Source organism: Balaenoptera borealis (assembly GCF_965194805.1).
Source record: "Balaenoptera borealis genome assembly, chromosome: 10".
NCBI lineage: Eukaryota > Metazoa > Chordata > Mammalia > Artiodactyla > Balaenopteridae > Balaenoptera > Balaenoptera borealis.
Genome location: NC_138874.1, coordinates 88,337,941 through 88,364,017, shown reverse-complemented (window position 1 = coordinate 88,364,017; position 26,077 = coordinate 88,337,941). Strand labels below are relative to the sequence as shown.

Sequence of the window (26,077 nt, the reverse complement as noted above, 5' to 3'; positions counted from 1 at the left end):
CCATGTCCTGAAAGCTACTCGTGCTATAGTATGTGTATTTCACCATTAGACATTGTTTTCATTTTCCCAACATAAAATATTGACTCTGCTTTTTCAAACTATACTCTGGCTTCATTCTTTCCTGAAAATAATCTATGATTATTCTCTAGTTTAAAAAAAAATTGCTGTTCTAAGCCATGCAGGGCAGAGTTGTTTTGATATTCCTAAAGATGGCCAGAATGAGAGAAATGAGTTAGTGTTTATTGAGCATTTACTATGTGCCAGGCACCTCGCTTCCCACCTGGAGTGGACTATCTCATTTAATCCTCACAGCAGCCACACGAGATAGAAATCACTATCTACCCACTTTACAGATGAGGAAAGTAGCACAGAAAGGCTTGGGGGCAAGGCCCCTGCAGCAACTCCAGTGTGGCTGCAGCCAATGGTAGAACAGGGCCAAGTGTGGAGCCGGTCCATCGCAGCACCCGCCTCTACTGTCACCGGGATGCTCTCTGGCTGGTGCAGGCTGCTCCTGCTCTAAGGGAAGTCCCTTCTGGTTCCATCCTCCCATGCTGTGGGGAACCCGCATCTTCAAATGGGTATGGTGTGGCTCCCACAGTGAGGGGCTGGACTGGATTATCTCTGAGCATCCCTCCAACTGACCTACTGTGACACACGCCCTCCACGAGAAGAACCGCCTTCCTGGGCCTGTGCTACCACTGCTGTCCCCTTTTGCTCAAAGGCCCTATTTTCCACTCCTCCAGCATCTCTACTGTTCCTCTGGACTACCAGGCTACTGAGGTCGCTTTGGTACTTTTATTTGCCACTTCGGTACTTTTTAAAGTGAACATGCTCTTCTGTAAAAACTGCTAGACAAGGTTCCGGCTGCGTCCCTGTCTCTTGCGGCCCCCTGCTGGGGCTCCCTCGTCCTAGGGGAAGTTACCAGACCGAGGCCTCAGTGTGCTGTGAGGACCCCTCAGGCACCGCAGTCTGAGTTGCACGTGCATGGGGTCATGAGGATGTGGCTGCAACCTGACCTCGACTCCAAGGCAGAGTATCTCCACCCGCCTTTACTGCCTCAGGCCCAAGGTCTTGAAGACACCGCTCAAGTCCAGCTGTGTGTGGTCTGCAAAGTGCCATGCCAAGCCTTTTGCAGCCACTGCTCAACTTCCCTGGGCCTCAATTTCCTCCCCTGTAAAATGGGAAGAAAAAGTGCCTACCTCTTAGGGCCGTCTTGAGGATTAAATGAAATAATGTGTGTAAAGCACGTATCACAGCGCCTGGCACCCAGTAAACACGCCCCAAACCCCAGCTCCCAGAGAACTGCTTCTACTTCCCATCTCACAGCCAATCCTGTTTCCGGCTGGTTCTCAGCCTCCCCCAGGGCTGATCCTTTTCTGCTTTCTCAGAGGGATTAGCTAAAATCTTTCCATTCTAAAGCCTGCATTGCTTAGTATTTACCAAGTTCTGGTCCCCAGCCCAACCCCCAGCCCTCACAATGTGGTCACAGTCACAAGACGCCGCCTCAAGTCAATCCAACAGGCATCTCGCTGAGCCCCTCCTGCGCAAAGCACAGCTTTCCTCCCCCAACCCCAGGTCATACCCCAACTTCAGCCTCCGCAGCCCCTCCGCCCCGTCTTGCAGACACAGCCCAGGCCTGCAAACTCAGCCAGTGCTGGGGGGGACCTGGCTCTCCAGCCTCAGGGAGAGGGGGCATGCAAGGACCAGGACGAAAACATAGGAAGCTTGAGGCCTTTTTATTGACAATTCTCCATATACACAGACATCCTTTTAGTTCCTCTCCAGTGTAAATAAAGCACAAGCACTTAACTCTCATATCTCCACAGGACAAGGGAGCCCAAGGAAGGGGGTCTACCAAGGCCTGCCTGGTTCCCCAGGGACTTGCCCCCACTTGGCCTGGAGAAGTCCCCTGGCTCCTAGACTGGTTGGCCTGGAGAGAAAGCTGGCCTAGGATGATCCTTGTCTCCCCAGCCTGCCACCTTGTGTCCCTGCTTAGGGTATAGAAACGTCTCCGCCTCCCAGGGTTCTGAGTCCCAGGCAGCCCATGAGTTCAGGGAAGCATCCTAGGGTAGGAGAAGCCCCCATCCTCTTTATCCCATTCCTTGTGCCACATGTTCCCGGGAACCATGCAATAAATAAATAAATACTTCAAAAAGGCAGGGAAGCTCCTGGGGAAGGAAGGGGTGCCCGAGCCTGCTCATGGCTTAGGGAGAGACACTGTGCCCCTAAGAGCCCAGAGTGAACGTGAAATTGTTGGAGAGGGGATAGGGACCCCAAGTGGCCTTATCCCATAACTGCTGTCCTGCTGGAGAACAGCCCTGGAATCTGAGACCCAGCCCAGCGAGATCCTACACTTCTCAGGCCCCCAGAGGTTGAGGGCTTCAGGACCTCTGCTCTGCTTCCTGGTTTCACACTCCATGGGACAAGGGGCCAGGGAGGGGAACCGTAGCTCTAGGCCAGAGAAGGGGTGCCCAAGGCTCTGAACACGGGAAGCAGGAGTGATCTGAGTGCCCAGCATCTACCCGGCAGAGCTGAAAACACCAGAATAACATGTGGGCTGAGATTCTGAAAGTCAAGGTCCCTGCAAGGTGGGGCTGAGGCCCTCTGAGCTGCTGGGGTGCCCGTTTTGCTCTGCTTAACACTGAAGGATTCTGCCAGGCCCTCCCAGACATGTCCTCCTCCGGGGGAATTTGGGAACTTCAACCCTGTTTCTAGAAGTACTTTTGGTCTTGATAGCCCTCACCACACCCTCTGGTGGGGAAAGGATGAGGTCCTGATGCCTGAAGGGACATTCGAACAGAATTGGGACACGTGCAAGCCCTTCTGCAGGCTCTCAAAGGGCAAGGGCTTGGCCCAATACCCAGCAGGGGAAGAATCTCTTTTCCCAATCTCTGACCTCCAGGCTTCTAGAATTCCCAGGCCTGCAGGGACACCCTGATCCCAGGCGAGACCAGGCCTGGCTCACTGCTGCCCTCTAACTTATATTCCCTGCCCAGCCCTGAGTCCACTAACAGCCCAGAGCAGAGCAGGGCAAACACTCCAGTCCTTGTTTGAGAGCAACCACTACTGGCCATCCGCAGGAGTAAAGAACAGCTCCAGAACCCGGCTGGAGTCAGCGAGGGCAGGAAGGGGAAGCCTACCTAGCATTCAGGCCACATTTGCCCAGCACATGCCACATGGGGCTAAGGGTGGGGAGAGCGGGGTCTACTGCTGGCCCCAGGGACAGGCGCCCGCTTGGACCCTGGGCCCTCTTCTCACTTGCTCAAAGTCTGGTTACACGAGGCACACACAAACACAGTCTCTCTCTGGGCTTCAGGGGCTGAAAAGGAGGAAGAACTTGGTGAGATGCTTCCTCATGCTCTCTGGCTCATGGCCCCAAATACCAGAACCGCCTCCCCACCCCCCGAAGCCCCACACAGACCACCCATCACCCAGCCTACAAGCTCGCTGTCCCAGCTCACTAGCCTGCCCTCAGAGAATTCTCTTTCCATGGGAACTGGGGGCTTTGGGGGTGACCATACCAACAGCAGGCCTCACCCAGATGTTCTATGCATTAGAAATTATTTTAGCACCAAAAGAATACCTTTAAAAATGTTTTTTAAATAAAATACCAGAAGAAAATTTTCCAGAATGTTTTAACAGTGGTTATTATCTCTGGGTGGTAAGACTACAAGATTATTTTTCTCTTCCTTCTTCTTCTGTAATTTCCAAATCTTCTAGAATAAGCGTATGTTACTAGCATGACCAGAAGAATGAAAAAAAGACACTCAATTTAACATTGTAACGTAGTGCAAAGCAGTATGTAATACATGCTCCCATTTTTTTCTAGAACATGCATATGTATTTATCCCATGTGCGACGGCATTAATGACCGGGAAGGGTCCACGCCTAACAGTTCTCTCTGGGAGAGATTAGGAATGTTTTCCTTTCTTTGGCTTTTTGTTTTGTTTTGTTTACAATGAGTAGGTATAGCTTTTATAGAAGGAAAAGAAATTATTTTTTTTATTTAGTTAAAAGCATTACCAAGGCAATGAGAAAGAGAATGGAATTCAGGACAGTGGTCTCCCTGGGGACGGCAGGCGTGGCACTGGGGAGCCTTGGTGGTGCCGCTCATGCTCTATTTTCTAGCTTTAGTGAGCGCTCAGAGGTATTCATTACTGCGCTTCACGATTCAGATGCGTTATATATATACTCCTGTCCGTGCATCAGATGTTTTCGTTTTTCCTTTGTTAAAGGGAGATGGAGGAGATCCCCAGTTCCCTGGACCTCTCGCTGACCCCTGGCTCCCTGCCCACACACAGCAGCCCCCAGAGGAGGTGGGAGGCAGGCGCGCCCTCCCGCTGCCCGGACCCCCAGCCTGCACCACTCACCTGTGGCCCCCATGGAGGACCTGGGTACCTTGAAGGAGCAGCACCGAGAGCAGAAGCTGTTTCCACAGTTACTGCAGTTCCGCTGCAGACAAGAGCCAGGGTCAGTCTTGGATCGCCTGCCCCCGGGCACCTGGAGCTCCTTTCCACCAGCTGGCCCCACCCAGAGAACCTGGGACAACTATGGGAGTGGGGAGGTGCCCTAGCGGGGCAGGACTGAGACCAGATGGGACATCCCACGAGAAGGCTGGTGAAGCCATGGGCACATGGGGCAAGCGGAGACCCACTCATCTGAGCAAACCTCAGACCAGACCCCAGGCCCAATGTGGCCCAAGCAGTCAGACTTCATCTGTGACCTCGAGCTACTCCCCTACATCTCGTCCCAAGTCCCCAGCAAACACACCCTCGAGAAGACTTACCCTCTTCTTCAGCACTGAGAAGGTGGCCGAGCAGCCCGTACAGCTCCCTGAGAAACAGAGGCAGCAGCTCAGCTTTGACCCAGCCCAGGCCTTGCAACTCTCGCCTTCTCCTGACTCTTCTAAATGGGGACACTCAGGGCGCCAGCCCAGCCCAGACTCCTTGGCTGGGAGCAGAGTGCAAAGTCCAGATCCAGAGCCAGAAGGAGGGATTCAAACTAAGAAGGAAAAACTGATGGCCACCGAGAATCGATGTCCCGGACTATACACAGCTGCTGTCCCTGCTCCCACCTGGGGCTTAGAGACCCCCCACCTGTAGGTCCAGCCCAAATCAAAGAACATCCAGCAGAATCTACCCCCTGGAAATCACACCAAGTTGGCAGGGACTTGACAACAGGCATCCCTCAGAGAAGGTGGCTCCAACGATCTCTAATGAAACCTGCCTGACACAACCCCTTCCAAAGTGTCTCCTTACAAGTACTCTGCCCACAGCTAAAGAGAGAAATGCCTCCTAAAACACCAGACTCCTGCCTTCTGTCATCTGAAGATTCCAGAAGAGAAGCTCAGAACCAGGCACCTTCCAAAAAGATGCACAGGGCAAGAGGTGCAGGCCCTAAGAGTGGTGGGCGGACGGGGCGACATACAGCCGGGAAAGAGATCCTGCCTAAACCACCAGACACAATGAGTCAACAAGGTTTCAGACACGGTTTCAAGCGGAGAAGTCAGTAGCAGCTTAGAAAACAGCTGGCAGGAAGCAAGGGAGGTGTAAGAAGAGATGAAAGATGGGGAAGAGAGGACCGATCTTTTTTTCTTTTCTGGCCATGCCACGCAGCATGCAGGATCCTAGTTCCCCGAACAGGGATCAAACCCGTGCCCCCTGCAGTGGAAGTGCGGAACCCTAACCACTGAACCACCAAGGAATTCCCCCGACCATTCTTTTCGAGGTGACATCAAGGCAAAGGGGCTTAATAAAAGCTGTGCTCACCACCCACCCATGCTTCCAGGAAAATTAAAGAAGGAAAAGGTGGGCTGCAACAAGGACACAGTCTGATGAAGGGGGCACATGCAGGTGAGTGAAAAAAATCAAAAGGATGGAGAAGGAGAGGAAAAGCCACACTGGGCCCTTATGACTTCAGTGAGCTCCAGAAGCAGAAGCAAAAACTTATGAGAACAAGGAAAGTTGCAAGGGCTGCCGCCAAGAATACTGACTATAATTCAACACAGAAATCTCCATGCAGATGGGGGGTACTGAGCCAGGGGAGAAAAGGCAGGGGTCCATACTAGGCAGGAGGGTGGCTCACAAAAGGGGACCAGAGAGGCCAACCAAGGGCTGTGGGCCCAGAAGAGAGCCGGCTAGGGTCCCAGAAAAACCTGAGAGGGGACAAGATTACTGAAGGAGGTTTCCAGACTTGGGGCCCAAAGGCCTCCTGTGATCTAACCAGAGGAATTATCAGCTTCAGGGCGCACTGCTGGGCCTCTTGGACCACCTGTCTGGCCAGGTACACAGCACCAGGCCTCACCTTCACACAAAGGCCCAAAACGATGTGGTCCCTTTCTCTGTCCACCCAGAATCCTCTGCAGCTCTTGCTAAAGGACACGCCCTGCATTCAAGGAGAGGGGACCCTAGCTAGAGCAGGAGAAATCTGACACCAATGGGCTTAAGGTAGATGCTGTTGCTGTTGCTGTCTGTCAGCCCGTGACCCTGGCAGAGGAAAAGAGAGAAGAGCATAGCACCCCGCTGGCTGGTGATGCCAACCCAGGAAACAGGCTGCTCCAAGACTCTGTCCCCCACACTACGAATTAGGTCAAGGCCGCCCACCTCTGGCTCTCCTTAGCAAGGGGCATGGGACAGGGGAAAGGAGCTGCTCGAAGACTGACACTCTGGCCCCTCTCAAATGGATGGAGTACCAGGGCCAACCGCCCCAAGGCAGCCACGTGGTCTAGTGAAACAGCCCCGTACCACGCACAGACCTGGAGCCAGGGAGGGCTCTGTGTGCCGACGCCAGCTCAGGCAGGCACGTGGAGGAGGAGGGCACGCCGATCCCTTCCGACACCGACCAACTCTTCTTGCCCCTATTTTCAGCCAAGGTCCTGACTCACCACGTGAGGATGCCACGGGGGCAGAGAGAGCAGGAAGGGGCCTAAGACCACACAGACCTGCCAAGGCAATGGTCACGGAGCCTCCAGGATAGAGGGGGCCCTTCCCACTAGGACTCCCCCACTCGGAGTTCGCGGAGAAGCTCGTGCGCAGCCTGCCCTCATTCCTCCCGTGCATCCCCTTCATCCGCTCGCAGCCAGAACGGAACGGCCCCCAGAGCAGCTCACTCACCCCGGCCTGTGGGAGGCAGACCCAAGACAGAGCTGCTACACTTGCCCTCACGGCCCAGAGCTTAAGAATATCTCAAGGGAGGGACAGCAAGCAGTCTTGAAGAATGGAGGGCTAAGGGGGTCTTAGGAAAAGAAGCATTTTCTGCCTTTGCCATCCTTGTGGGAACCTGACAAGCCTTCACCCATCCTGGTTGGGATTATCTGAACCAAAAGCCAAATATAGAAACAGGATAGGCATAAAACCAGGGCACTTCAGACACCAGGGCAAAGGGAGGATGATGAGTTAGAAAGAACATGAGGACTTCCTTGGTGGCGCAGTGGCTAAGAATCCGCCTGCCAATGCACGGGACACAGGTTCGAGCCCTGGTCCGGGAAGATCCCACATGCCGCGAAGCAACTAAGCCCGTGCGCCACAACTACTAAAGCCCATGCGCCTAGAGCCCTTGCTCCGCAACAAGAGAAGCCACCGCAATGAGAAGCACGTGCACTGCAACGAAGAGTAGCCCCCGCTCACCGCAACTAGAGAAAGCCCGCGTGCAGCAACGAAGACCCAACGCAGCCAAAAATAAATAAATTTAAAAAAGAAAGAACATGGGAGTCAAATCAGATGACCTGGATTTGAGTCACAACTCGACCATGTACTGGCTGAAGACTCTGGGCAAATCACTCTTTTCAACCTCAGGTTACTCACCCACCAAATGGGAACATCTAAGGGGCTTTACTTAAAATTCATAGATATAAAAGTATAATTTGCCAGAACAAGAGTATTAAGTCTTGTGTAATGTCACTTGGGACTTCCGGAACCTGGCTGCTTCTAAGGACTAAATGAGACAGTGTACAAGAAAGCGCACTGAACACAGAGCGCTCGGCAGCAGTCAGCGATCATCACAAATAAAAGGAAGGGATCTTGAATGACTGGGGACATTCACAGAGCAGAAAGAAACAGCATGTCCAGGAGGTCTAACGCTCAGGAAACAAGTGCCCTGGTTGCTGCAGGGGCAGGAAGGTAGGCCCTGAGCGCCCGGGGTCAAATGCCTCAAGATAAACCCCAGGGGCTTCTCCCAGGGCACAGCACCCGGAACTCACTCCCACCAGAGCTGTCAGAGCAGCCAGCCCATCCTCCTCCTGTCAGCTGACAGCAGGCAGAAGCAAGGTTCTGCTTCAGGGCCAGGGTGACTCCCAAGTCACCGGCTCTCCAGGCTTCAGCTATAACTTCATCAAAATGGCTCGGCTCGACTCCCACTCTCCTGATCGGAGCCAGGTCTCCGAGCTGTGCTAACAGTCAAGTCCACCCTTCTCCAAAGCTACCTTCCTGGGTGCACCTGCATGCCCAGTAAAATAAGGACTAGCCAATCTACCAGCTTGGCTGGGGAGAAGAAACAGCAGGGCTCCATCATCCCCAGGGGAAGACACTGTTTCCTTCAACTTGCTTCCAATCGGACTGGAAAGATCCAGACAGGCTCCTAGGCACCTGCGGGATGGACCAGGGCCTTTCATGTTAACAGCGCCCCTTACAAAGCACTTACTGTGAACGTGCCAGCACTTAATGAGCATTATCTCGTTTGAGACCTACAACAACCCTGTGAGGTAAGAACTTGTATTATCCACCTTTTACAAAGGGGAAACTGAGGCACGGGGAAGTTAAATAATTTGCTCAAGGACATCCAGCAGCGCTGGAGTTTGCACCAGGCGCTCAGACTCCACACTCAGTTCCCAGCCATTATGCTCCACTGCCCACCGCAGCTCTGCCTGCCTCAGGACCACACCTCTCTGCAGTCCCGGAGTGGCGCTTCTAGAACTGAATACCTCATCTTCCCGCAAGATTTAATAAGGACAGAGACACAAGAAGGAACCCACGTTCCCTCCCTCTCAGTCCCTCTGTGCATGTGCTACCTCCCCAGGGTCCTGTGGACACAGCTTTACTCCTTGCCCTCCTCATAACCCAGCACCTCTGGCCCCATGGCCGGGGCGCCCCCCCAGCCAGCCCTCCCCTGGGCCGTACCGAAGTTGTTGGTCGGGTACCGCTTGCGGAGCCGCTCTGTGAGCCTCGACACCTTGTTGCGCAGCACCTCGTTCTTGCTCAGGAACCCGTTGTCCTGCAGGACCAGCTCATCCTCTGCCGGGCACGGGGCCCCCTCGTCATCCTCCTGTGGGAAAAGCTGCTTCCAGTTCTGCCCACCTTGTGGCAGGGCTCCGGGATCTGCATGCATGGTGGACCCCGAGAGGCGTGGCGACCACCGGCTCGGCCACCCTTCCCCCCATCCTGCCAGCCCCTGCCCACCTCACCAAGGCTGCTACTTACCAGCACCACCAACTGGGTCTCCTGCCTCCCAAGGTGCGGGGGAGAAGGAGAGAAAACAGAGAGAAGATAGCAAGAAGGAAGCTGCAGGGAGGGGGACCCCCAAAGGAAAGGAAGCACAGAAGTGCTACGCTGAGTTCATCTGAGCACGTCCCAAAGGGTGACGCTAACAGAGGCCCCTGTAAAAGGACCCCAACATCAAATAAGCTTGGGGGAAGCTGTGTATTACTGTTTTTCAAACTGGGTGAAATTAATTTGGTCATTATCTTAATAGAACAGAATTGAACAGGAAAGAAAATATCCCTTACAATGTGTTTTTCAGGAAACTTTTGTTTCATTTAAGTTTTTCGTATTTCACAGACATAAGTGTGAACTGGGTCAAGATGTAAAATGTGTTCCTTACTGTAGGTCATGAACAAACCTGCTTGAAAGCCCCTGCTATATATATTCCCTACCATCACCACCAAGACTCAGAGTCCACAGCCGCTTCAAGTCTTAGAGAAATCTCAGCAGTTGAAAATGTAAATGCCCACATGGACGAGGCTAATGTAATAGTAAAGCGGGCTGGGTGTAAATCATAGGCCTGGTGAAAACTCACAAAACTGCCATTTCTTGTATCCCCCACTTTACAGAGAGACATAAAGAGAAGTGATTTCCTACTATAAGAAAAGCCATAGGGCTTCCCTGGTGTCACAGTGGTTGGGAGTCCGCCTGCCAACGCAGGGGACACGGGTTCAAGCCCTGGTCCGGGAGGATCCCACATGCCGCGGAGCAACTGAGCCCGTGTGCCACAACTACTGAGCCTGCGCACCTAGAGCCCGCGAGCCACAACTGCTGAGCCCACGTGCCGCAACTGCTGGGGGCCGCGCGCCTAGAGCCAATGCTCCGCAACGGGAGAGGCCACCGCAGTGAGAGGTCCGTGCACCGCGGTGAGGAATGGCCCCCGCTTGCCTCGGCTGGAGAGGGCCCACGCGCAGCGGCGAGGACCCAATACAGCCAAAAAAAAAAAAAAAAGAATAAAATAAAATTTTTTAAATATATATTTTAAAAAAAAAGAAACGCCATAGTGCAAACGTGACAAAAATGGCAACTGCCACTAGGACTCCGTGACCAGGGACGACAGGAAGTGGTGAGGACTATGTGACTTCTCTAAAGGAGACAGTCACTCCTCAGCTACATTGACTGCTACAGACTCAGGGCTCCCAGAGCTTCTGAGTTTTTAGAAAAACTGAATATCTAGAGTTTCCACTGCAATCTCTCCATTTTTAAATATTGGCTCAAAAAATTAATTTAAAGCTTTGCATGCCAAATAAAACACTTCTGCAAACTATCAGTGTGAACCACTATCCTAAAACCAGGAAGACTGTCTAACTCTCTCTGACTTAGCACTTGGCCATGCAACTGCTTTCTCCAACCTCCCATCCTCACCCGTCAAAGGGACATCTTACGGACCTCATCCTTCAGAAGAGCAGGCAGAGACCCCAGCAGTGCCCTCCTCCAAATCTGCCTTCCCCACGTCTAAGGCACCAAGCCCACAGTCTCCAGCCAAGGCAGTAAATGACCCACCACCCTCAGCAGGGCGTTTTCCAGAGGCTTCCAGAGCCATCCCTGCCCTGGGCACCCAGGACAGATGCCTAGGTCAGCAAAAGGATGGGTGAAGGTTCAGTGGCACCCTTTGAACCAGTGAGTTTTAGCTCAGAGCAAGTTTCAGCTTCTCACTTGGACATAAGAGAACTTTAAAAACCCAGACTTGGAATGTGAGAAGCCACATGGCTCCAGGACCACCCAACCTCTGACCTGGTCAGCTGAGGGTGCTGGGCAAGGCCACCCACCTCGATTGCATCTTTAAACTCCTCGTCAGGCTCGGCCTCCTCAGCCTCCTCCACACTGCCTGGCGTGAGGTCCTGGGGAGAGAGACTCTATTACAGTCAGAGAGATGGTAGCCCTGCCCCCAAGGTAGAGGCCACCTCCCCGGAGCCAGCATCCAGATTTCTCAAAACAATGGTTCAAGGGACTTCCCTGATGGCGTAGTGGTTAAGAATCCACCTGCTAATGCAGGGTCGCAACTACTGAGCCTGCGCTCTAGAGCCTGTGAGCCACAACTACTCAGCCTGTGCGCCTAGAGCCCGTGCTCTGCAACAAGAAGCCACCGCAATGAGAAGCCCGCGCACCGCAACAAAGAGTAGCCCCCGCTCACCGCAAGTAGAGAAAGTCTGCACACAGCAACGAAGACCCAACGCAGCCAAAAATTAGAAAAAAAAAAATTATTAAAAAAAAAAAAAGAGGGACTTCCCTGGTGGCGCAGTGGTTAGGAATCCGCCTGCCAATTCAGGGAACACGGGTTCGAGCCCTGGTCCGGGAAGATTCCACATGCCGTGGTGCAACTAAGCCCGTGTGCCACAACTGCTGAGCCTGCACTCTAGAGCCCGTGTGCCATAACTACTGAGCCTGCATGCCACAACTACTGCAGCCCGCGTGCCTGGAGCCTGTGCTTTGCAACAAAGAGAAGCCACCGCGATGAGAAGCCCGCGCACGGCTACGGAGAGTGGCCCCTGCTCGCCGCAACTAGAGAAAGCCCGCGCACAGCAATGAAGACCCAACGCAGCCAGAAAATAAATTAATTAATTTTTTAAAAAAAAGAAGAAAAGAAAAACAACGGTTCACGCCTCAGAGGAAATGGCACAACTGCCAGAAAGGAAGAAGTCAGGGGAAAGAGAGCAGCCTCTAACCTAGCAGGACAGGGAGATGGGACCAAGGCCACAAAAGGACGTACAGTGGCTGGAGAGCACTGTGGTTGAGAGCACAGGCTCTAGAACCACAGGGCATGGATCTGAGTCCTGGGCCCACTGCCCCTGGACAATCACTCTGTGCCTCAGCCTTCTCTTCTACAAAGGAAAATAATCTCATTCTCAGAAATAACCTACACCTCCTGGGGTTAATGTCTATAAAGTACTTGGAACAGCAGAGTAAACACTCAATAAAGCACAGAGTAGCTCTTGTTACTAGTTAACTATAGTCATTACCATTAAGCACTTCAGAGGAGATGGGTCTGGGAAGGCGCAGGAACTACAGAGGCCAGCCCAGGAGTTATTTGGTATGAACAAGCTGGTAACAGGGAGGCTGGGCAGCTTGCCCGCAGCAGGCTCTGCCCGGGTGGTTAGGGGCACTCACCTCTGTGGGCGTGGGTGCAGGTGTGCAGTCCGGCAGAGCGCCCTTCCCCCTGGCATCCAACGGTGGCGGGCTCTCAAAGGCACTCTCTTCCTGCTTGGGGTTCATCCGCCGCTGCAGAGATGCCCTATACTCAGACATCACTACCCAGAGCAAGGAGAACAGGGTGGGAGGCAGAATCAGGATGGAATGAGCAGTGCTCTGGGGGTACCCACTACTGCAGCCAGCTGGCCGCCTCCTCCAGCACCCACTCTCGGCAGCAGGAAACAGTCGCCCTCCTAACTCTGAACAAGTCACCTAACCCAAGCCTCATAAACAAGACAGATGTACCAATACCTACCCCATGAGATTGTTAAAGAGAGATTAAATGTAGTAAGTGCCCGATAAATCATGGCTTCTATAATTAATTTCCAACCACACAGAGGAAAACAAGTATAGCAATCACCCCAACATATGTACAGGCCCAGGCTTCTACGGCTCAAGGCCTCTCCAGACTGTTTCAGTGCTTTAGAAGCCAGATGGCAGACAGGTACTCTGGGATCACACAGAGATGAGGCAGCAATTCCTGGGGGGCTGCATCCTGGGAGGCGGATGGCAACATTGGGTAAACATCCCTCCCTCATCTCCCAGAAGCCACCATATCATGTGAGCAGTGATTCATCTGTCTGGGGAAGGGAAAGGGACCCCTAGTAGCAGCCTCCCCTGTATCCCACTGAACATCTGAGAGGCAGAGCCCACCACTCTCCAAGGGAGGACCCTAGTGTGGTGCTGCCCCCTTGTGGAAGGCACAGAAAACAGACGATCAGCCGGAGAGATACCGGGGAGCCCAACCAGCCCTCAGAGCCGGGTTCCATCTCTGTCAGGTTGTCTGGGGCTTACCTCGGAAGAACTCCACATTTCCCAGAAAGAGTGTGCTGTTTAAAAGGGCAAGGACCCAGCACAGCGGCAGCAGATACAGCATGCAAACCGTGCCCAGAAGAGCCCCATAGAACCTGGATTGACAGAGAGGAACCACAGGATCAGAAATTCGTAAGATCAGAAGGAAACTGGTTTAGGGCACACCCACATGGGGGTCTGGGCAAGAAACAGCTATGGGAACAGTTAATAAGCTGACAAGATCTGCTAATCAAACAAGTGGAAAGTAAAGTGAGGAGGAAGGATTTACAACCACCAACAGGTCACAACCGACACGGGCGGGGCCGCCTAAACTGGTCCAACACACATCTCTCCTCAGGATCTAGACTCTGAAGTCTAGAATAAGACAGACTTGGATCTGAATCCCGCTCTGCCACTTCTTGCTGTGTGACCTTATGCAAGTCCCTTGGCTCTCTGAGTGTTACTTCCTTCACATGTAAAATGAGGACTAAGTCTTCCCTGGTGGTCCAGTAGTTGAGAATACGCGCTTCCAACGCAGGGGGCGTGGGTTCGATTCCTGGTTGGGAAACTAAGATCCCCCATGTGGAGTAGTGCGACCAAAAAAAAAAAAAAAAAAAAATGAGGACTGAAATAGCACCTTCCTCATAGGGTTACTACCAAGAGTGAGACAGTACCATGGAAAGCCTTGAGCACAGTGCCTGGCACCAGGGGAAGGTTAAACAAGTATTAGTTGTCATTATTATTCATATACAAAGAGCCTTAAAAACATTCATTTCATTTGATTCAATAGTTCCATCCTAGTAGTCTAAGAAAAAAAAAATCTCAAAAGATTAAAGCTATACCCATAAAAATGTGCACTACAGGGTTAGTAATAAAAAGTAGAAACTAAAAAAAAAAAAAAAAAAGTAGAAACTGACTAAATATATCACAGAATGGTTCCATAAATTATAGTATAATCACCATCTATATTAATATGGTATTACAAGTAATTCCAAAAGCTATGTAGCAACATGGAAAACCAGTTATATAACAATAAGTGAAAAAAAAAGGGTTCTCACATACATTATGAGCTATAGAGAGCATGTGCATGTGACAAACTCTACAAGGCAATCCAAACATGAGACTGGCTGCTATATCAGGGTGGGAGATTACATGGTGAGTTATTTTTCTATTATTAAAATATTATGACCACACCTAAAAGAACGTGTCTAAACAGAAGCAGCGCATTCAAGCACACAAGCCTACGTACAGGTCTGCACACAAGAGCCTAGTGGGCCCTTTTCCCCTGAGCTAGGGCAACAGGAGCCCTCTCGAGGCAGCTGGCTTTGCCTGGGGTCCTCAGGGCAGCAGTGGTGGGAGCGGACGGGCACTCACTGTGAGGACACGGTGGGGTTCTCCCAGTGCAGCACGCGGTAGGCAGCTTCACAAGTGCAGCACAGGCGGCTCAGGAAGGCCTCCAGCTGGATCAAGCTGCAGACACAACATAGGGGGCTTGTGCAAGCTATACGCCCTGCCTCACCGGGAGGGGTCGGAGAGTTTGGGGAAACTTCGTACACTTCAGCCCCCTTTTCTGAACCCTTGCCAAGGTCCCTGCTTTGGTCTCTTCCTAGATGTTGATGTTGGGCTGGCTACTTAACTTTTCCAAGGATGCAGTTTTCCTCTATAATATGAGGAGCAGGGTACCCACCTCCCAGATGCACTGGAGCTGTGAGGGTAAATGTCAGGATGTAGAGCAATGTGTCTCCACCTGGGATGTAAGGTAGACTGACCTGAAGAGTTTTTTTAAATGGATGCCCCCCAAAAGCAAAGAGCACATGCTTGTGAAATGAGAACCCAGATCTTGGTTTCTGAAGTGCTCCTCGGAGAAATGGCTGATTCTAGAACAGGGCAGGGAATGTGCAAGATGAATTTGAACATTCTGTTATACCACAGAATAAGGAAGCACTCAAAAATGATGGGGACATATTGAAAGAACACAGGGGCCAGTTCAAAAGAGCTCCATTGCCAAATCTAGGACTGAGATCAAAATTAACAATGACAATAATAAATTATAACCCATTGAATAAAATTTAAAACTCCTACGTTCATACTGATAATAAGGAAAAGCTCTTTCTTATAGAATGTCAGGTAATAATGACAATTAGAAAATCACCTTTGCAAAAAAAAAAAAAAAAAGGAAAAAAAAAAAGAAAATCACCTTTGCAACCATCATAGTAATAAATTGATGAAAGTAAGATCTATCAATGGATTTCAGTGTAGTGGGTGTATATTTGATGAGGAACAAGATATTTACAAAGTCTCAAAGTATCCCCCCTCAGATTACTAACTCCAGAGGGTAAGATGAATGGTCACTGTACAGTGGAGAAACCTGCACCAAGGTGACCAAAGTTAATATCTCCCATAACAGACAGTGACATCATGTACCTCTTGATATGAAATAATGACAACGTCACTTGTCACATTCCTGCCAAAAATGCAAAATCTGAATCTAATCATGAGGAACCAAACTACCACAAATGCAGAGAAATTCTACAAAATAATAAACATGTTCTATTTTAAAATGTCAAGTCATGAGAAACAAAGACCAAGGAACTATTCCAGGTCACAGGAGACTAAAGAGACATAAAAACTAAATGTCATGCATGAGTCTGGATTGGAGCCTAGATCAGGAGAAATTTATATAAAAGACCTTATTAATGCAAATGGCAAAATTTGATCATGAACAATTATTAGATAATAGTACTAATGCTAATGTTATCAATGTTAAATTTCCTAATTTTGATTACAGGACTTTGGAAATAGAAGAGAATGTCCTTGTTCTTAGAAAATGCACGCTGAAGTATTTGGGGTAAATAGGCAAGATGTTTGTAACTTACTTTCAAATGGTTCAGAAAGAAAAAAAATAATGTCTTAGTGTAGAGAGATAGATGAAGCCAACGTGGCAAAATGTTAATAATTGTTCTATCTGGGTAAAGGGCATGTGGGAGTTCTTTGTAATACTCTTGGAAATCTTCTGTAAGTTTAAAATCATTTCAAAGTGAAAAGGTTTTCTGAAAAACTGCAGATACCCAGGCCCCACTCCAGATAACTAACTCAGAATTTCTGGGGTGGGGCCCAGCCCTCCACTGGTTTATAAGTTTCCTTTGGAGCTCCACAGAGGCCTTTACTGCCCAGGGAGGGATGAGAACCCCTGCTGTATGTCAAGAGAGCCACTGAAGTTGTTACGGTTAATGTTATCCAACAGTCTTAAGATGCTTCCTCAGAAGTACCAGCTCTGTCACATTTAGGGAAGTTCCTCCACAGCGTAGTGATGATGACTAATACTTACCGAACACTTCCTGGGTACCAGACACTCATTTAATTTTCACAACCACCTGTGAGGGAGGCCTATAATTATCCCATTTAACAGATGAGGAACCTGAGTAACTTGCCCAATGTCACAGCGATTAAATGGCAGAACTGAGATTTGAACCCAGGCAGTGGCTCGTGCGTGTGTGTGTGTGTGTGTGTGTGTGCGCGCACGCGCGTGCGTGTGCGCTCAGTCAAGACCCTAAACTGTGAAATCAGCTAGATCTGGATTCCCATCCCAGCTTGGTCAATTGCCTTTTTCCTCATCCATAAATGGAGGACAATCATAGTAGCTACCTCCCAGAACTGTTAAAAAGATGAAAGGAAATAACATCCATGGTTTGCCCACTACGATGTCTGGTGCCCAGCAAGCACTCGGTGTGGTGGCAGCTGGTACTGTCCCTGTCCCTCACCTCCCCGGCCCCTTCCATACTCACAAGCTCTTCACCTCAGCTACGGCCTCAGGGCGAGACAGGCGAACTCTCTGCAGGTCCTCCTGCCTCACGCTGTGATACTTCCTCCGCATCAGCTCAGACTCGGGCAGCCGTGCCCGGCAGACCTCCTGAAGGTAGCCCAGCAGGGCGGGCACTGAAATCATCAGGGCACCCACTGAGTACCATGCACCTATGGGCGCGACAAGACTGCAGATAAGCAGAGAGCAGGACCAGGAGCCCCTGCCCGCCCAGATGTCCACGCGCTCGCTCCCTCACCTGCTCCGGGTCTCTGCCCAAAAGACCTCCCCCAACCACCCGGTATGAAACAGAACCTCCCCACCCGGCCTCCAGCCCCTTAACCCAGCTTTGGTTTTCCTCATAGAACTTATCACCGCATGGCAGATTACAGATACGGTCATTGGCCCCTCCGTGAATGTAGGCTCCTAAGAGCTGGGACTTTCCCCCATCTGGTCACTGCTGTAGCCCCAGATCCTTTTTTTAAAATATTAAAAATCACTACACTAGCACACAGCACACAGAAGGTGGCTCGTGCCCTCCCTTCAGAGACGAGGAAAATTAGGCCTTAATGGACAGGTTAAAGAACTTCCGAGGTCACACCAGTGGCCCAGCCAGGATTCTAGCCCAGGGTGGGTCTCTCAGGAGCCTGTGTTCTGACATCGAGCAGACACAGAGAGAGGCCAACTCCATGGCGAGACAGGCGGCTCCCTCACATGGGCCGCTTCTCAGAACTCCTCCCCACATTCATTCACAAAAAACCCCCGGCCCCTGGTTCTTACCCTCATTCAAGGTGAGGAACAAGATGTTGAGGCCCAGGCAGGTCAGCAAGGAACACAATGGTGTCTGCCACCTACAACACAGAGAGTCCTGGTTACTGAAGACCGCTGCCCTTCCAGCCGGGAAGGGGAGATGGGCACACAGGCGGGTCTTCAAAACCAGGAGCAAGAGGAGGCCCTGGAGCTCAGAGGGTCAGGGAGAAATGAAAAGTGGGTCTCTCACTTGGACAGGCGACCGGGAGAGGAGCTGAGGTCACAGCTTAGGCCCCGGGGTGAGAAAGGGCATCCTCTCAGAACCTGAAGACCTGTAGAACCTTTTCCCAGGAGGAGGAAGAATTTATGAAATTATCTGTTAATGTTATAACCCTGTTTAACCTGTGTTTTGTAAGGTTCTATTCTCTTTAAGAAGTGCCGATGACATTCTTCTTTAAGAGTTTTCCTTTATTCTTTGTATTTATTGAGACAGAGTTGATATGTAACATATTCTTTTTTTACAATTTCGTAAGAACACATGCTTACTGCACAAGACCCATCTAATACGGAAATTGAGAGAACAAAATGTAAAGGATTTCTTTGACCTTATTTGCGACTTTCTCTTATTTCTGTGACTTTGAGAGTTTGTTTTAAACATACATTAATTCCAAAGGAAAGCAAATAATAAAGATTTCATTTCAACATATAAAAAATGAAGACAAAACCAGGGTTGGCATTCCCTCAGCAAACACGCCCAAAGTGAACTGGAACTTTTAGAAGAAAACACAGACCCAGCTCCGACCACCACCAAATGGCAACACAGAAGCCCCCAAAGACGGAGGAAAGAAAATCAGAGACAGGTTGCTGAGGACGAGCAACGCTGCTGGCTTAGTCCTTAATAAAGGACATTTAACAGGGCAAAGGGAGCACAGACGTAATCACGAAGCCACTGACACCTACATTCTAAAGAGCAGTGTCAGTGGATATAAGGTGGGCCCTCAGAGGAGAGAGTCAAATAGAAAAATCAACAGGTAAGTTGAAATGTATTCAGAACTTCAATGCATTTTCTTTTGCTCTAATTGGGATATTTCACAGTTACTAAATGAGGTTAACTAATTTATGGGGTGCTTTTTTTTAAGAAGAGTTATGAGTAAGGGAGTGAAATGACCTCTCTCTGCCTTTGTCTTAAAATTCCATACACTCCAACTACACCACCCTAATTAGGCCTCAGACCCATCTAGTGGCTGCTACCAGGCTAAAAGCAAATTAAAAGTCAGGTCTAAGGCCAATCCCATCTCAGAAATAAAAATTTCACACAGCCACAGAGATCGCTTTCATTTTAAAGCCTCTCTCTCTCTTTTTTTTTTAAAAGATCTGTTTATTTTTTGGCCATGCCACGTGGCATGCGGGATCTTAGTTCCCTGACCGGGGATCGAACCTGCACCTCCTACAGTAGAAGCGCAGAGTCCTAACCACTGGACCGCGAGGGAATTCCCGCCTCTCCCATTCTATCTGATGTCTTTACCGACACTTTGGTCATGGAGACCCACCTACTGGAGTAGCTGATCCCAGAAGAGAGAAGTCTTTCAAAAATCTACTGTAGCTCCAGGCTTCAGACCTCATAGGAGCTCAAGATTAGGGGCTTCCATGGTGGTGCAGTGGTTAAGAATCCGTCTGCCAATGCAGGGGACACAGGTTCGAGCCCTGGTCCAGGAAGATCCCACATGCCGCGGAGCAACTAAGCCTGTGCGCCACAACTACTGAGCCTGTGCTCTACAGCCCGCGAGCCACAACTGCTGAACCCCGTGAGCCTATAGCCTGAGGACGAAGAGCAGACCCGCTCACCGCAACTAGAGAAAGCCCGCACACGGCAACAAAGACCCAACGCGGCCAAAAATAAATAAAAATTAAAAAAAAAAAAAAAAAAGAAGCTCAAGATTAGATCCCTCTGCAAAGTCAAATCCTCTTTACTAAGAAAAGAACAACCAAACACACAAACTAATCCGACAGCCGCTTTCACAGACCAGTGCTCCATCTCCCAGCGGCTCAGAGACCATGAGCTCCTGGGGGCTTTTGAGTCCCGATGCTCCTCCTCCGTCCAGCTTCCTCAATCCCACCACATCCTCAGATTTCTAATTTCATAAAATGGAAAAATCCTAATACATTAGTGCCAAGAAGCACTAAGAGACCAGTGCTGGAAAAGGAGAAGGGCAGGATATATTTAACTTTCGTGCTTTGCCACGAAAAGGCAAAACACACACACATACATACACACGTATATACATACACACATACATCTGCACGCACAGGTGCATGCGTGCGCGCGCGCATACACACACACACACACACACACACACAGTAGAAAACGCCAGAAAGCACAGCCCCGTGCTTTCCAGAGCCCACACACTCCCCTAAGGAAGACCACAATTCATTTCAGCTAGTTGGTCTGGTGGGATTATAAAGCGAGCCCCTCCTTACACCATCTCCCTACCCCTTACATCAACAGCATAGTCATCTAAATGTAGAGAACACTGCTCTGGAGCACAGACCAGCTCACCTCTCGGGATGATGCCATCAATTAAAGGGGTTCTGGGGTGAACAAGAAAAACTCAGGGCCTTCGTCAGAGTTAAAAATAAACCTCCCACTATTTCCAGACTGAGGTAAGAATGAATACTCCAGAGCACCCTGAGAGGTTAACCCAACCCTACCCGCCCTTGTCTCCTATCTGTGTCTCTCAGGCATCTGAGATGGTTGAAGGCCTTTAAAAGAATCTGATGAAAACTAGAAGCTTCTCCCTAGAAATACACACACGTGTGCCCACACAACTTTACATGCAGGTTCAGGAGATTCACTGACCCCGAGAGCCCCACCCACAGGCTCTAGATGAAGAACATCTGCTCTTTAGGACAAGCTGGTTTTATGTGACTCCCGTTACAATGCAGTATTAGGAACACATAACCTTTGCACAAAAAAAAAAAAAATTTTTTTTTACTCAAATCAAATCCAACCTTTAAGTTTAACTTCCAGTCTGCACCAGGAAGAAGCAGCTACCAGACAAATCTAGGTAGGAAATTCTCCAGCAAGTCAGTGTCGTGAAAGAGACCATTTGATTGAGAAAGACCTAAGAGACATAATAACCACACAGAATGCATGGTGCTGGATCGGAGCCTGATTTGACCAAAACAATGGTAAATGACATTCTTGGGACAACTGAGAAAATCTGAATATGAACTGGGTATAGGGTGACATCAAGGAATCATTGTTAATTGTGTTAGGTATGATGTTACCTTATTTTTTTTTAAAAAGTCATTATTATATAGAGACAAACTAAATAATGTGTTTAGGGAGCAGAATGGTATGTATCTATAATTTTAAATACTTTAGCATAAGAAATAAAGTGAGCTGAAAGGAGAAAAAAGAAAATTACCAAGGATGAAAATCAAAGCAGAACAGGAACAAAAAAATTTGAGAGCCATAATCCTAAAGGATTAGTGAAAATAGTACCTGCTTATTCGTAGTTATTTGCATCCTAATTTTAATATGAATTATGCTAATGTTGGGAGAGAAGGTAAAAAAAGCCTGCTCCGGATATAGAAGGCCCAATGGTCAAGGCTAGCTAGCAGTCCTGAGGTATGAGCTTATTCAGCCACAAAGAAGAAACCCTGGTGAAAGGCCAGATGGTTCCCAGTGCCTGCCTCTCCTGGGCTGGGCCTGAGACACAGGGTCTAGAATAAGCCCAGAGGCCCAAAGGACCTCCCAGAATTGCTCCTCACCAGCGCAGAAAGGATAACCCAGCCATTGCCTAAGTGGCCAGCGCAACTGCAAAGCAGGAAGGCAGAAGGCCCAGCAGGTTAGAGCAAACCTAAATAAAATCTGTACCTGAGCAAATACCGGACACCATCACCTGCATCCTTCAGAGGTTCCAGGTAGATCTCCAGCCTCTTGTAGGAAAGAACCAAGTTGAAAAGATCAAACGCCGGGGACTTGGCAGGAGCAGTTGGAGACTCCAGGGGAGCTTCAGGGACCATGCTGGAGCTCACCTCTGGCCCACACCCCTCTCGCTCTGAGGTCTGCATCCTGTAACCATAAGAATTCCTGACATTTGCATTGCACTTCCAATGCCCAACACACTTCTACTTGCATTATTTCATGCGGTGCCATAATAAACGTGTGAGGTAGGCAGGGCTACAGGTGGAAAGCCTATTTCACAAAGGAAGACACATTCAGCAAGATGAAGTGAATGACCCAGATAGAGCTGACCCTTGAACAACATGGGTTTGAACTTCACGGTTCCACTTATATGCAGATTTTTTCCAACAGTAAATACTACAGTTCTACACAATCTGCAGTTGGTTGAATCCTCGGATGCCCAACGGCGGATACGGAGGAACCGCGTGGAGGGAGGGTGTACTCTAAGTCATACTCTAATTTTTGACTTCACAGAGAGCGCTCCTAACCCCTGCGTTGTTCAAGGGTCAACTGTATAAAATCCTGCTCTTCTGACTCTCCATCTAATGTTCTTTTCCCCACAGACCCATCAAGAGTATAAACCATAAAGACCAAGCACACGTGGTTGCTGGTGAGAGGCAGCCTGGGGTCTCAAGTAAAACGATGTCCTGAAATATTTTTCTCCCACTCTTTACTTAGTTAATTCCTACTCATCATTCAGGTATCCGCTTAAACACCACTCCTTTGCTCTGAGAAGTCTTTGCCAACACCTCCAGTCTGGACTGGGAGAGCCTCCCCAATGCTCCCAAAGGATCATGTACTCACCCTAACAGCATTTATTACACCAAAGCAAAACTCCCTTCTTTCTTGCCAGTCTGCCCCTCTTAACTTTGAGTTGCAGCAGGTCAAAGACTACATCTTCCATTCACCACTGTTTCCGCACACAATGGGAATGTAATAAATGCTCGCTGAGTGAGTGAATTAATTGCCCACCCTCCAGGACCTCAGAGCTTTCTTCCACCCTGCTGCATCCTCTAAACTTTCCCTCTCCCTTCTGTTCTCAACAACCTCCTGAAGCATCCCTGCCCATTACCCGCCCCTTTTCCCCCTTGAACCCAACGGGGCAGTCACCACCTTCCATAAAACCCCATTCCCTTCTCTCTTCTCTGATGGGGAAAGCCACAGAACTCTCACCGTCTCTCCTAATTTCCAAGTCTGACCCAAACGCTAAGCAGTAAATAAAGAGGCAGACCCTTGGCCCACAGCAACAAAAGCCAGTTCCAGGCAAGGGGCTGCGATCTGGGACGACGGGGGAGGAGGGTGTTTGAAGGGGAGGGTAACAAAGGGGCCACCAGAAACCAGAGACCCCCTCAGGCGGAGCTAGGACGAAAGGACCCAAGGCGGGCGCGAGGTAAGAGCCCAGGAAGGGGTGAAGCAGGTCTGCGCCGGCAGAGGCCGGACCATCACCTCTGCAGCCCAGGGAGCCGGACAGGGCCCTGAGACCCAAACCACAGAAGGCCACACCCAAGGTCGCTGGGCCAGCAGGTGGCGGCCCCCGCGGCGTTCTGGCGCCCAACTCCGCACAGTCGGCGGACACACCAGGGTGGTGGGGGGGGGGGGGGTGGCACCTCACCTACGCTGTCGCTGCGATGGTGGGGAAGGGGCGGGGACGGCCAGGAGGCACTGATAGGGCCACTGGACCCCGGTGCGTTTCCTCAGGCCCGCCCCACCACGACGCGCCTCTTCCCAAGGCCACTCTGAAGTCGCAGTACTGAGAACCTCCGCCGCCTCCCCGGCCGCCGCTTCCGGGACGCGACTGCTCGGCGGCGGCGTGCCCTTGACGTCATCGCTCCCGCCCCGCCTCCGGCCGGACTCCCGGGTTTAGCTCCGCCCGCTCTAGGACAGGTGAGCGCCCTTGTCCGCACTGCGCCTGCGCGCCTTTTCTTTCTCAGCCAGGATCCTGGGCTCAACCGTAGTCCTGCCCGACAGCGGTTCGCTAAACCCTGGGAGCTCAGGGAACCCCACCCCTCGCTGCCCCCGCGTCGTTTTGGATACCGGCAGGGAACAGTTGGAGAGAAGCTAATCTGAAGAATTTACGTCTGCATCCTCCCCCCACCAAATTTGGCACTTACCTCACCCCCTGGGGACCATGAGCTTACAAAAGGCAGAAACCATATCCCGGCATGCCCGATGCCTAGCAGAGAATGCAATTCCGTTCAGCGTTTCCTGAGTAGCTACTGTGTACAGGGTCCTGGGCAAGCCCTTCCCAATTCAACCCACTTCTCACTGTGTTGCCCGGTTAATCGCCCTTAAAGCATGCATCCGATGCCTTTGCATTAATAATTATAACACTAACATTTATTTACGGAGGGCTTACCAGGCGCCAGACACTGGACTAAGCTCTCTGTAGGCATTATCTTAGCTAGTCCTCCTCCAACAACGCTATTAGGGTTATCGCCATTTCACAGATGAGGAATCTGAGATTTGTCAAGGAACTTCAGTGTCTGTCAGCTAGTATGCAACTGTGAGCTGGGATTTTAACCTCGTGCGTCATCTGACCCTGGTTCCCCCAACCATACCATCACCACCTTAGTCTGCATTTACTGGCCTCATCCCATGCTACTCCCCTGCAGGAGCCTCTTAACTTCAGCCAACTGAACTCCTCCATTGTTACCTTCAAGTGCCCCTTGCATTCTGGTCTCCTTACATTGCTTGTGCTGTGAGCTCCGGGAGGAATGCCCTTCTCCCACTTGTGCTTGGGTCCAAATCCAACCCATTCATCTAGGCAGGAGTCAAATGTCTGCACTCCTTCCCTGATTGCCCCAGCCGGAAGTAATCACTTCCCCCTCCAAACAGCCAGAAGGTAGACAGATACAAATCAGCCACTCACCACTAAACCATATTCAGAAATCCCCTTGCTTTTTAGAGGAATAGGCCTGGCTTTGTGGCTGGGCCAGGCTTGTCTGATGGACTCTGCCTCTCCTTTAAGATGAGGCTAGGAGAAGCAGAGAAAGAAGAATGTTTTTGCTTCAGTATCTTTACCTGTAATTCCACCTTCAGTAATTTACTCCAAAGGTAGATTTCACTTTCTTTGCAATCCCTCCTTCTTAGGTCTGCCTGGACCATTGGCCTCAGGCTGACTGTAGCTAGTAGTTTTATTGGTTCTCTTTCCTGGCAGCTATAGAATTGAGGAATATCATTCCAGAACTCCTAGACATTATTTGAGGAAAGCACTGGAGGATACAAAAAGGCTCTAAAGACCAGAAAGGGACAACAGTCATGGCCCATCGATGAACAAAGGCTTCTCCGGGTAACTAGAGACTGGTCAACTGGAGTCTGCTTTCTGGGACCTGACTCTGATTTTTCATAATCAAGTTCTCCTGGTTCCTCCTTTCCCTTCTCCAGCATTCTGAGTCTTCACTTCTTGCCTCAGATCCTGGTGCCACTGATGTTTTCCCCTGGATAGCTGATAGGTGGGAGAGACTAAGGGAGAAAATAAAATAGAAAAAGAGGATAATTAATACCTTAACATGACATTTTTCGGAGGTTAGTCTTTGAATCTATAAGCAAGGGTGTATATGGCCCACATAATTGAATTTCACTGGGGCTCTTGGAGAAATATTAGCAAGAAATGTTAGGTAGAACAAGCTGGAAAAATATGAGCAGGAAGAGAAGGGAATGTCTAAGCACAGCTTTCTCCACCAGATGGCGCTCTCACCCACTCTTACACAGACTTGTTCCGAAGCCTCTCTAAACTTGGGGTTTCTGGCGGTGGTCTCTCATGCCACCATTTCTTGCATATACCAGCTCTTCTCATGCTTCTAGCTGCATTAGTTATCTCTTGCTGTGTAACAATTATTTCAAAACTTAGTGGCTTATCAGAACTGCAAAAAAACAAAAAAAAAAAACTTAGTGGCTGAAAACAATAATAAATATGTATTATTTGGCTTTTGGGTGGTTTTTGCAGGAAACTGCAAGCAGCTTGGTGGGTGGTTTTGGCCTAGGGGCTTTTGTGAGGTTGTACTCAGATGCTGGCCAGGGCGGCTGTCATCTGAAGGCTTGATGGGGCTGGAGGATTGGCTTCCTCACATAGCAGACCGGTTGGTGCTGGCTCTTGTGCTGACA

At 50.2% G+C, this 26,077-nt stretch overlaps 1 protein-coding gene across 5 annotated transcripts; it reads right to left on the bottom strand.

Annotated features, from left to right (window-relative positions):
- Positions 1-1,717: 1,717 nt before the first annotated feature.
- ZFYVE27 (zinc finger FYVE-type containing 27) lies at positions 1,718-23,807 on the bottom strand. Of its 5 annotated transcripts, none has more exons than XM_082408151.1 (12): positions 23,586-23,807; positions 21,884-22,081; positions 18,034-18,104; positions 17,240-17,426; positions 14,829-14,924; positions 13,458-13,570; positions 12,582-12,721; positions 11,243-11,314; positions 9,114-9,258; positions 4,787-4,833; positions 4,371-4,452; positions 1,718-3,319 (listed from the first exon to the last, which is right to left on the bottom strand). In XM_082408151.1, the coding sequence occupies exons 2-12, from the start codon at positions 22,078-22,080 to the stop codon at positions 3,255-3,257; spliced, it is 1,215 nt and encodes a 404-aa protein (XP_082264277.1). In that variant the 5' UTR covers position 22,081; positions 23,586-23,807; the 3' UTR covers positions 1,718-3,254. The 5 variants fall into 5 exon arrangements, with proteins under 5 accessions (XP_082264277.1, XP_082264279.1, XP_082264276.1 ...); XM_082408153.1 differs by lacking the exon at positions 23,586-23,807 and adding an exon at positions 22,778-22,976 and having other exon boundaries at positions 17,240-17,390; XM_082408150.1 differs by lacking the exon at positions 23,586-23,807 and adding an exon at positions 22,778-22,970.
- Between the last annotated feature and the right edge of the window lie 2,270 nt (positions 23,808-26,077).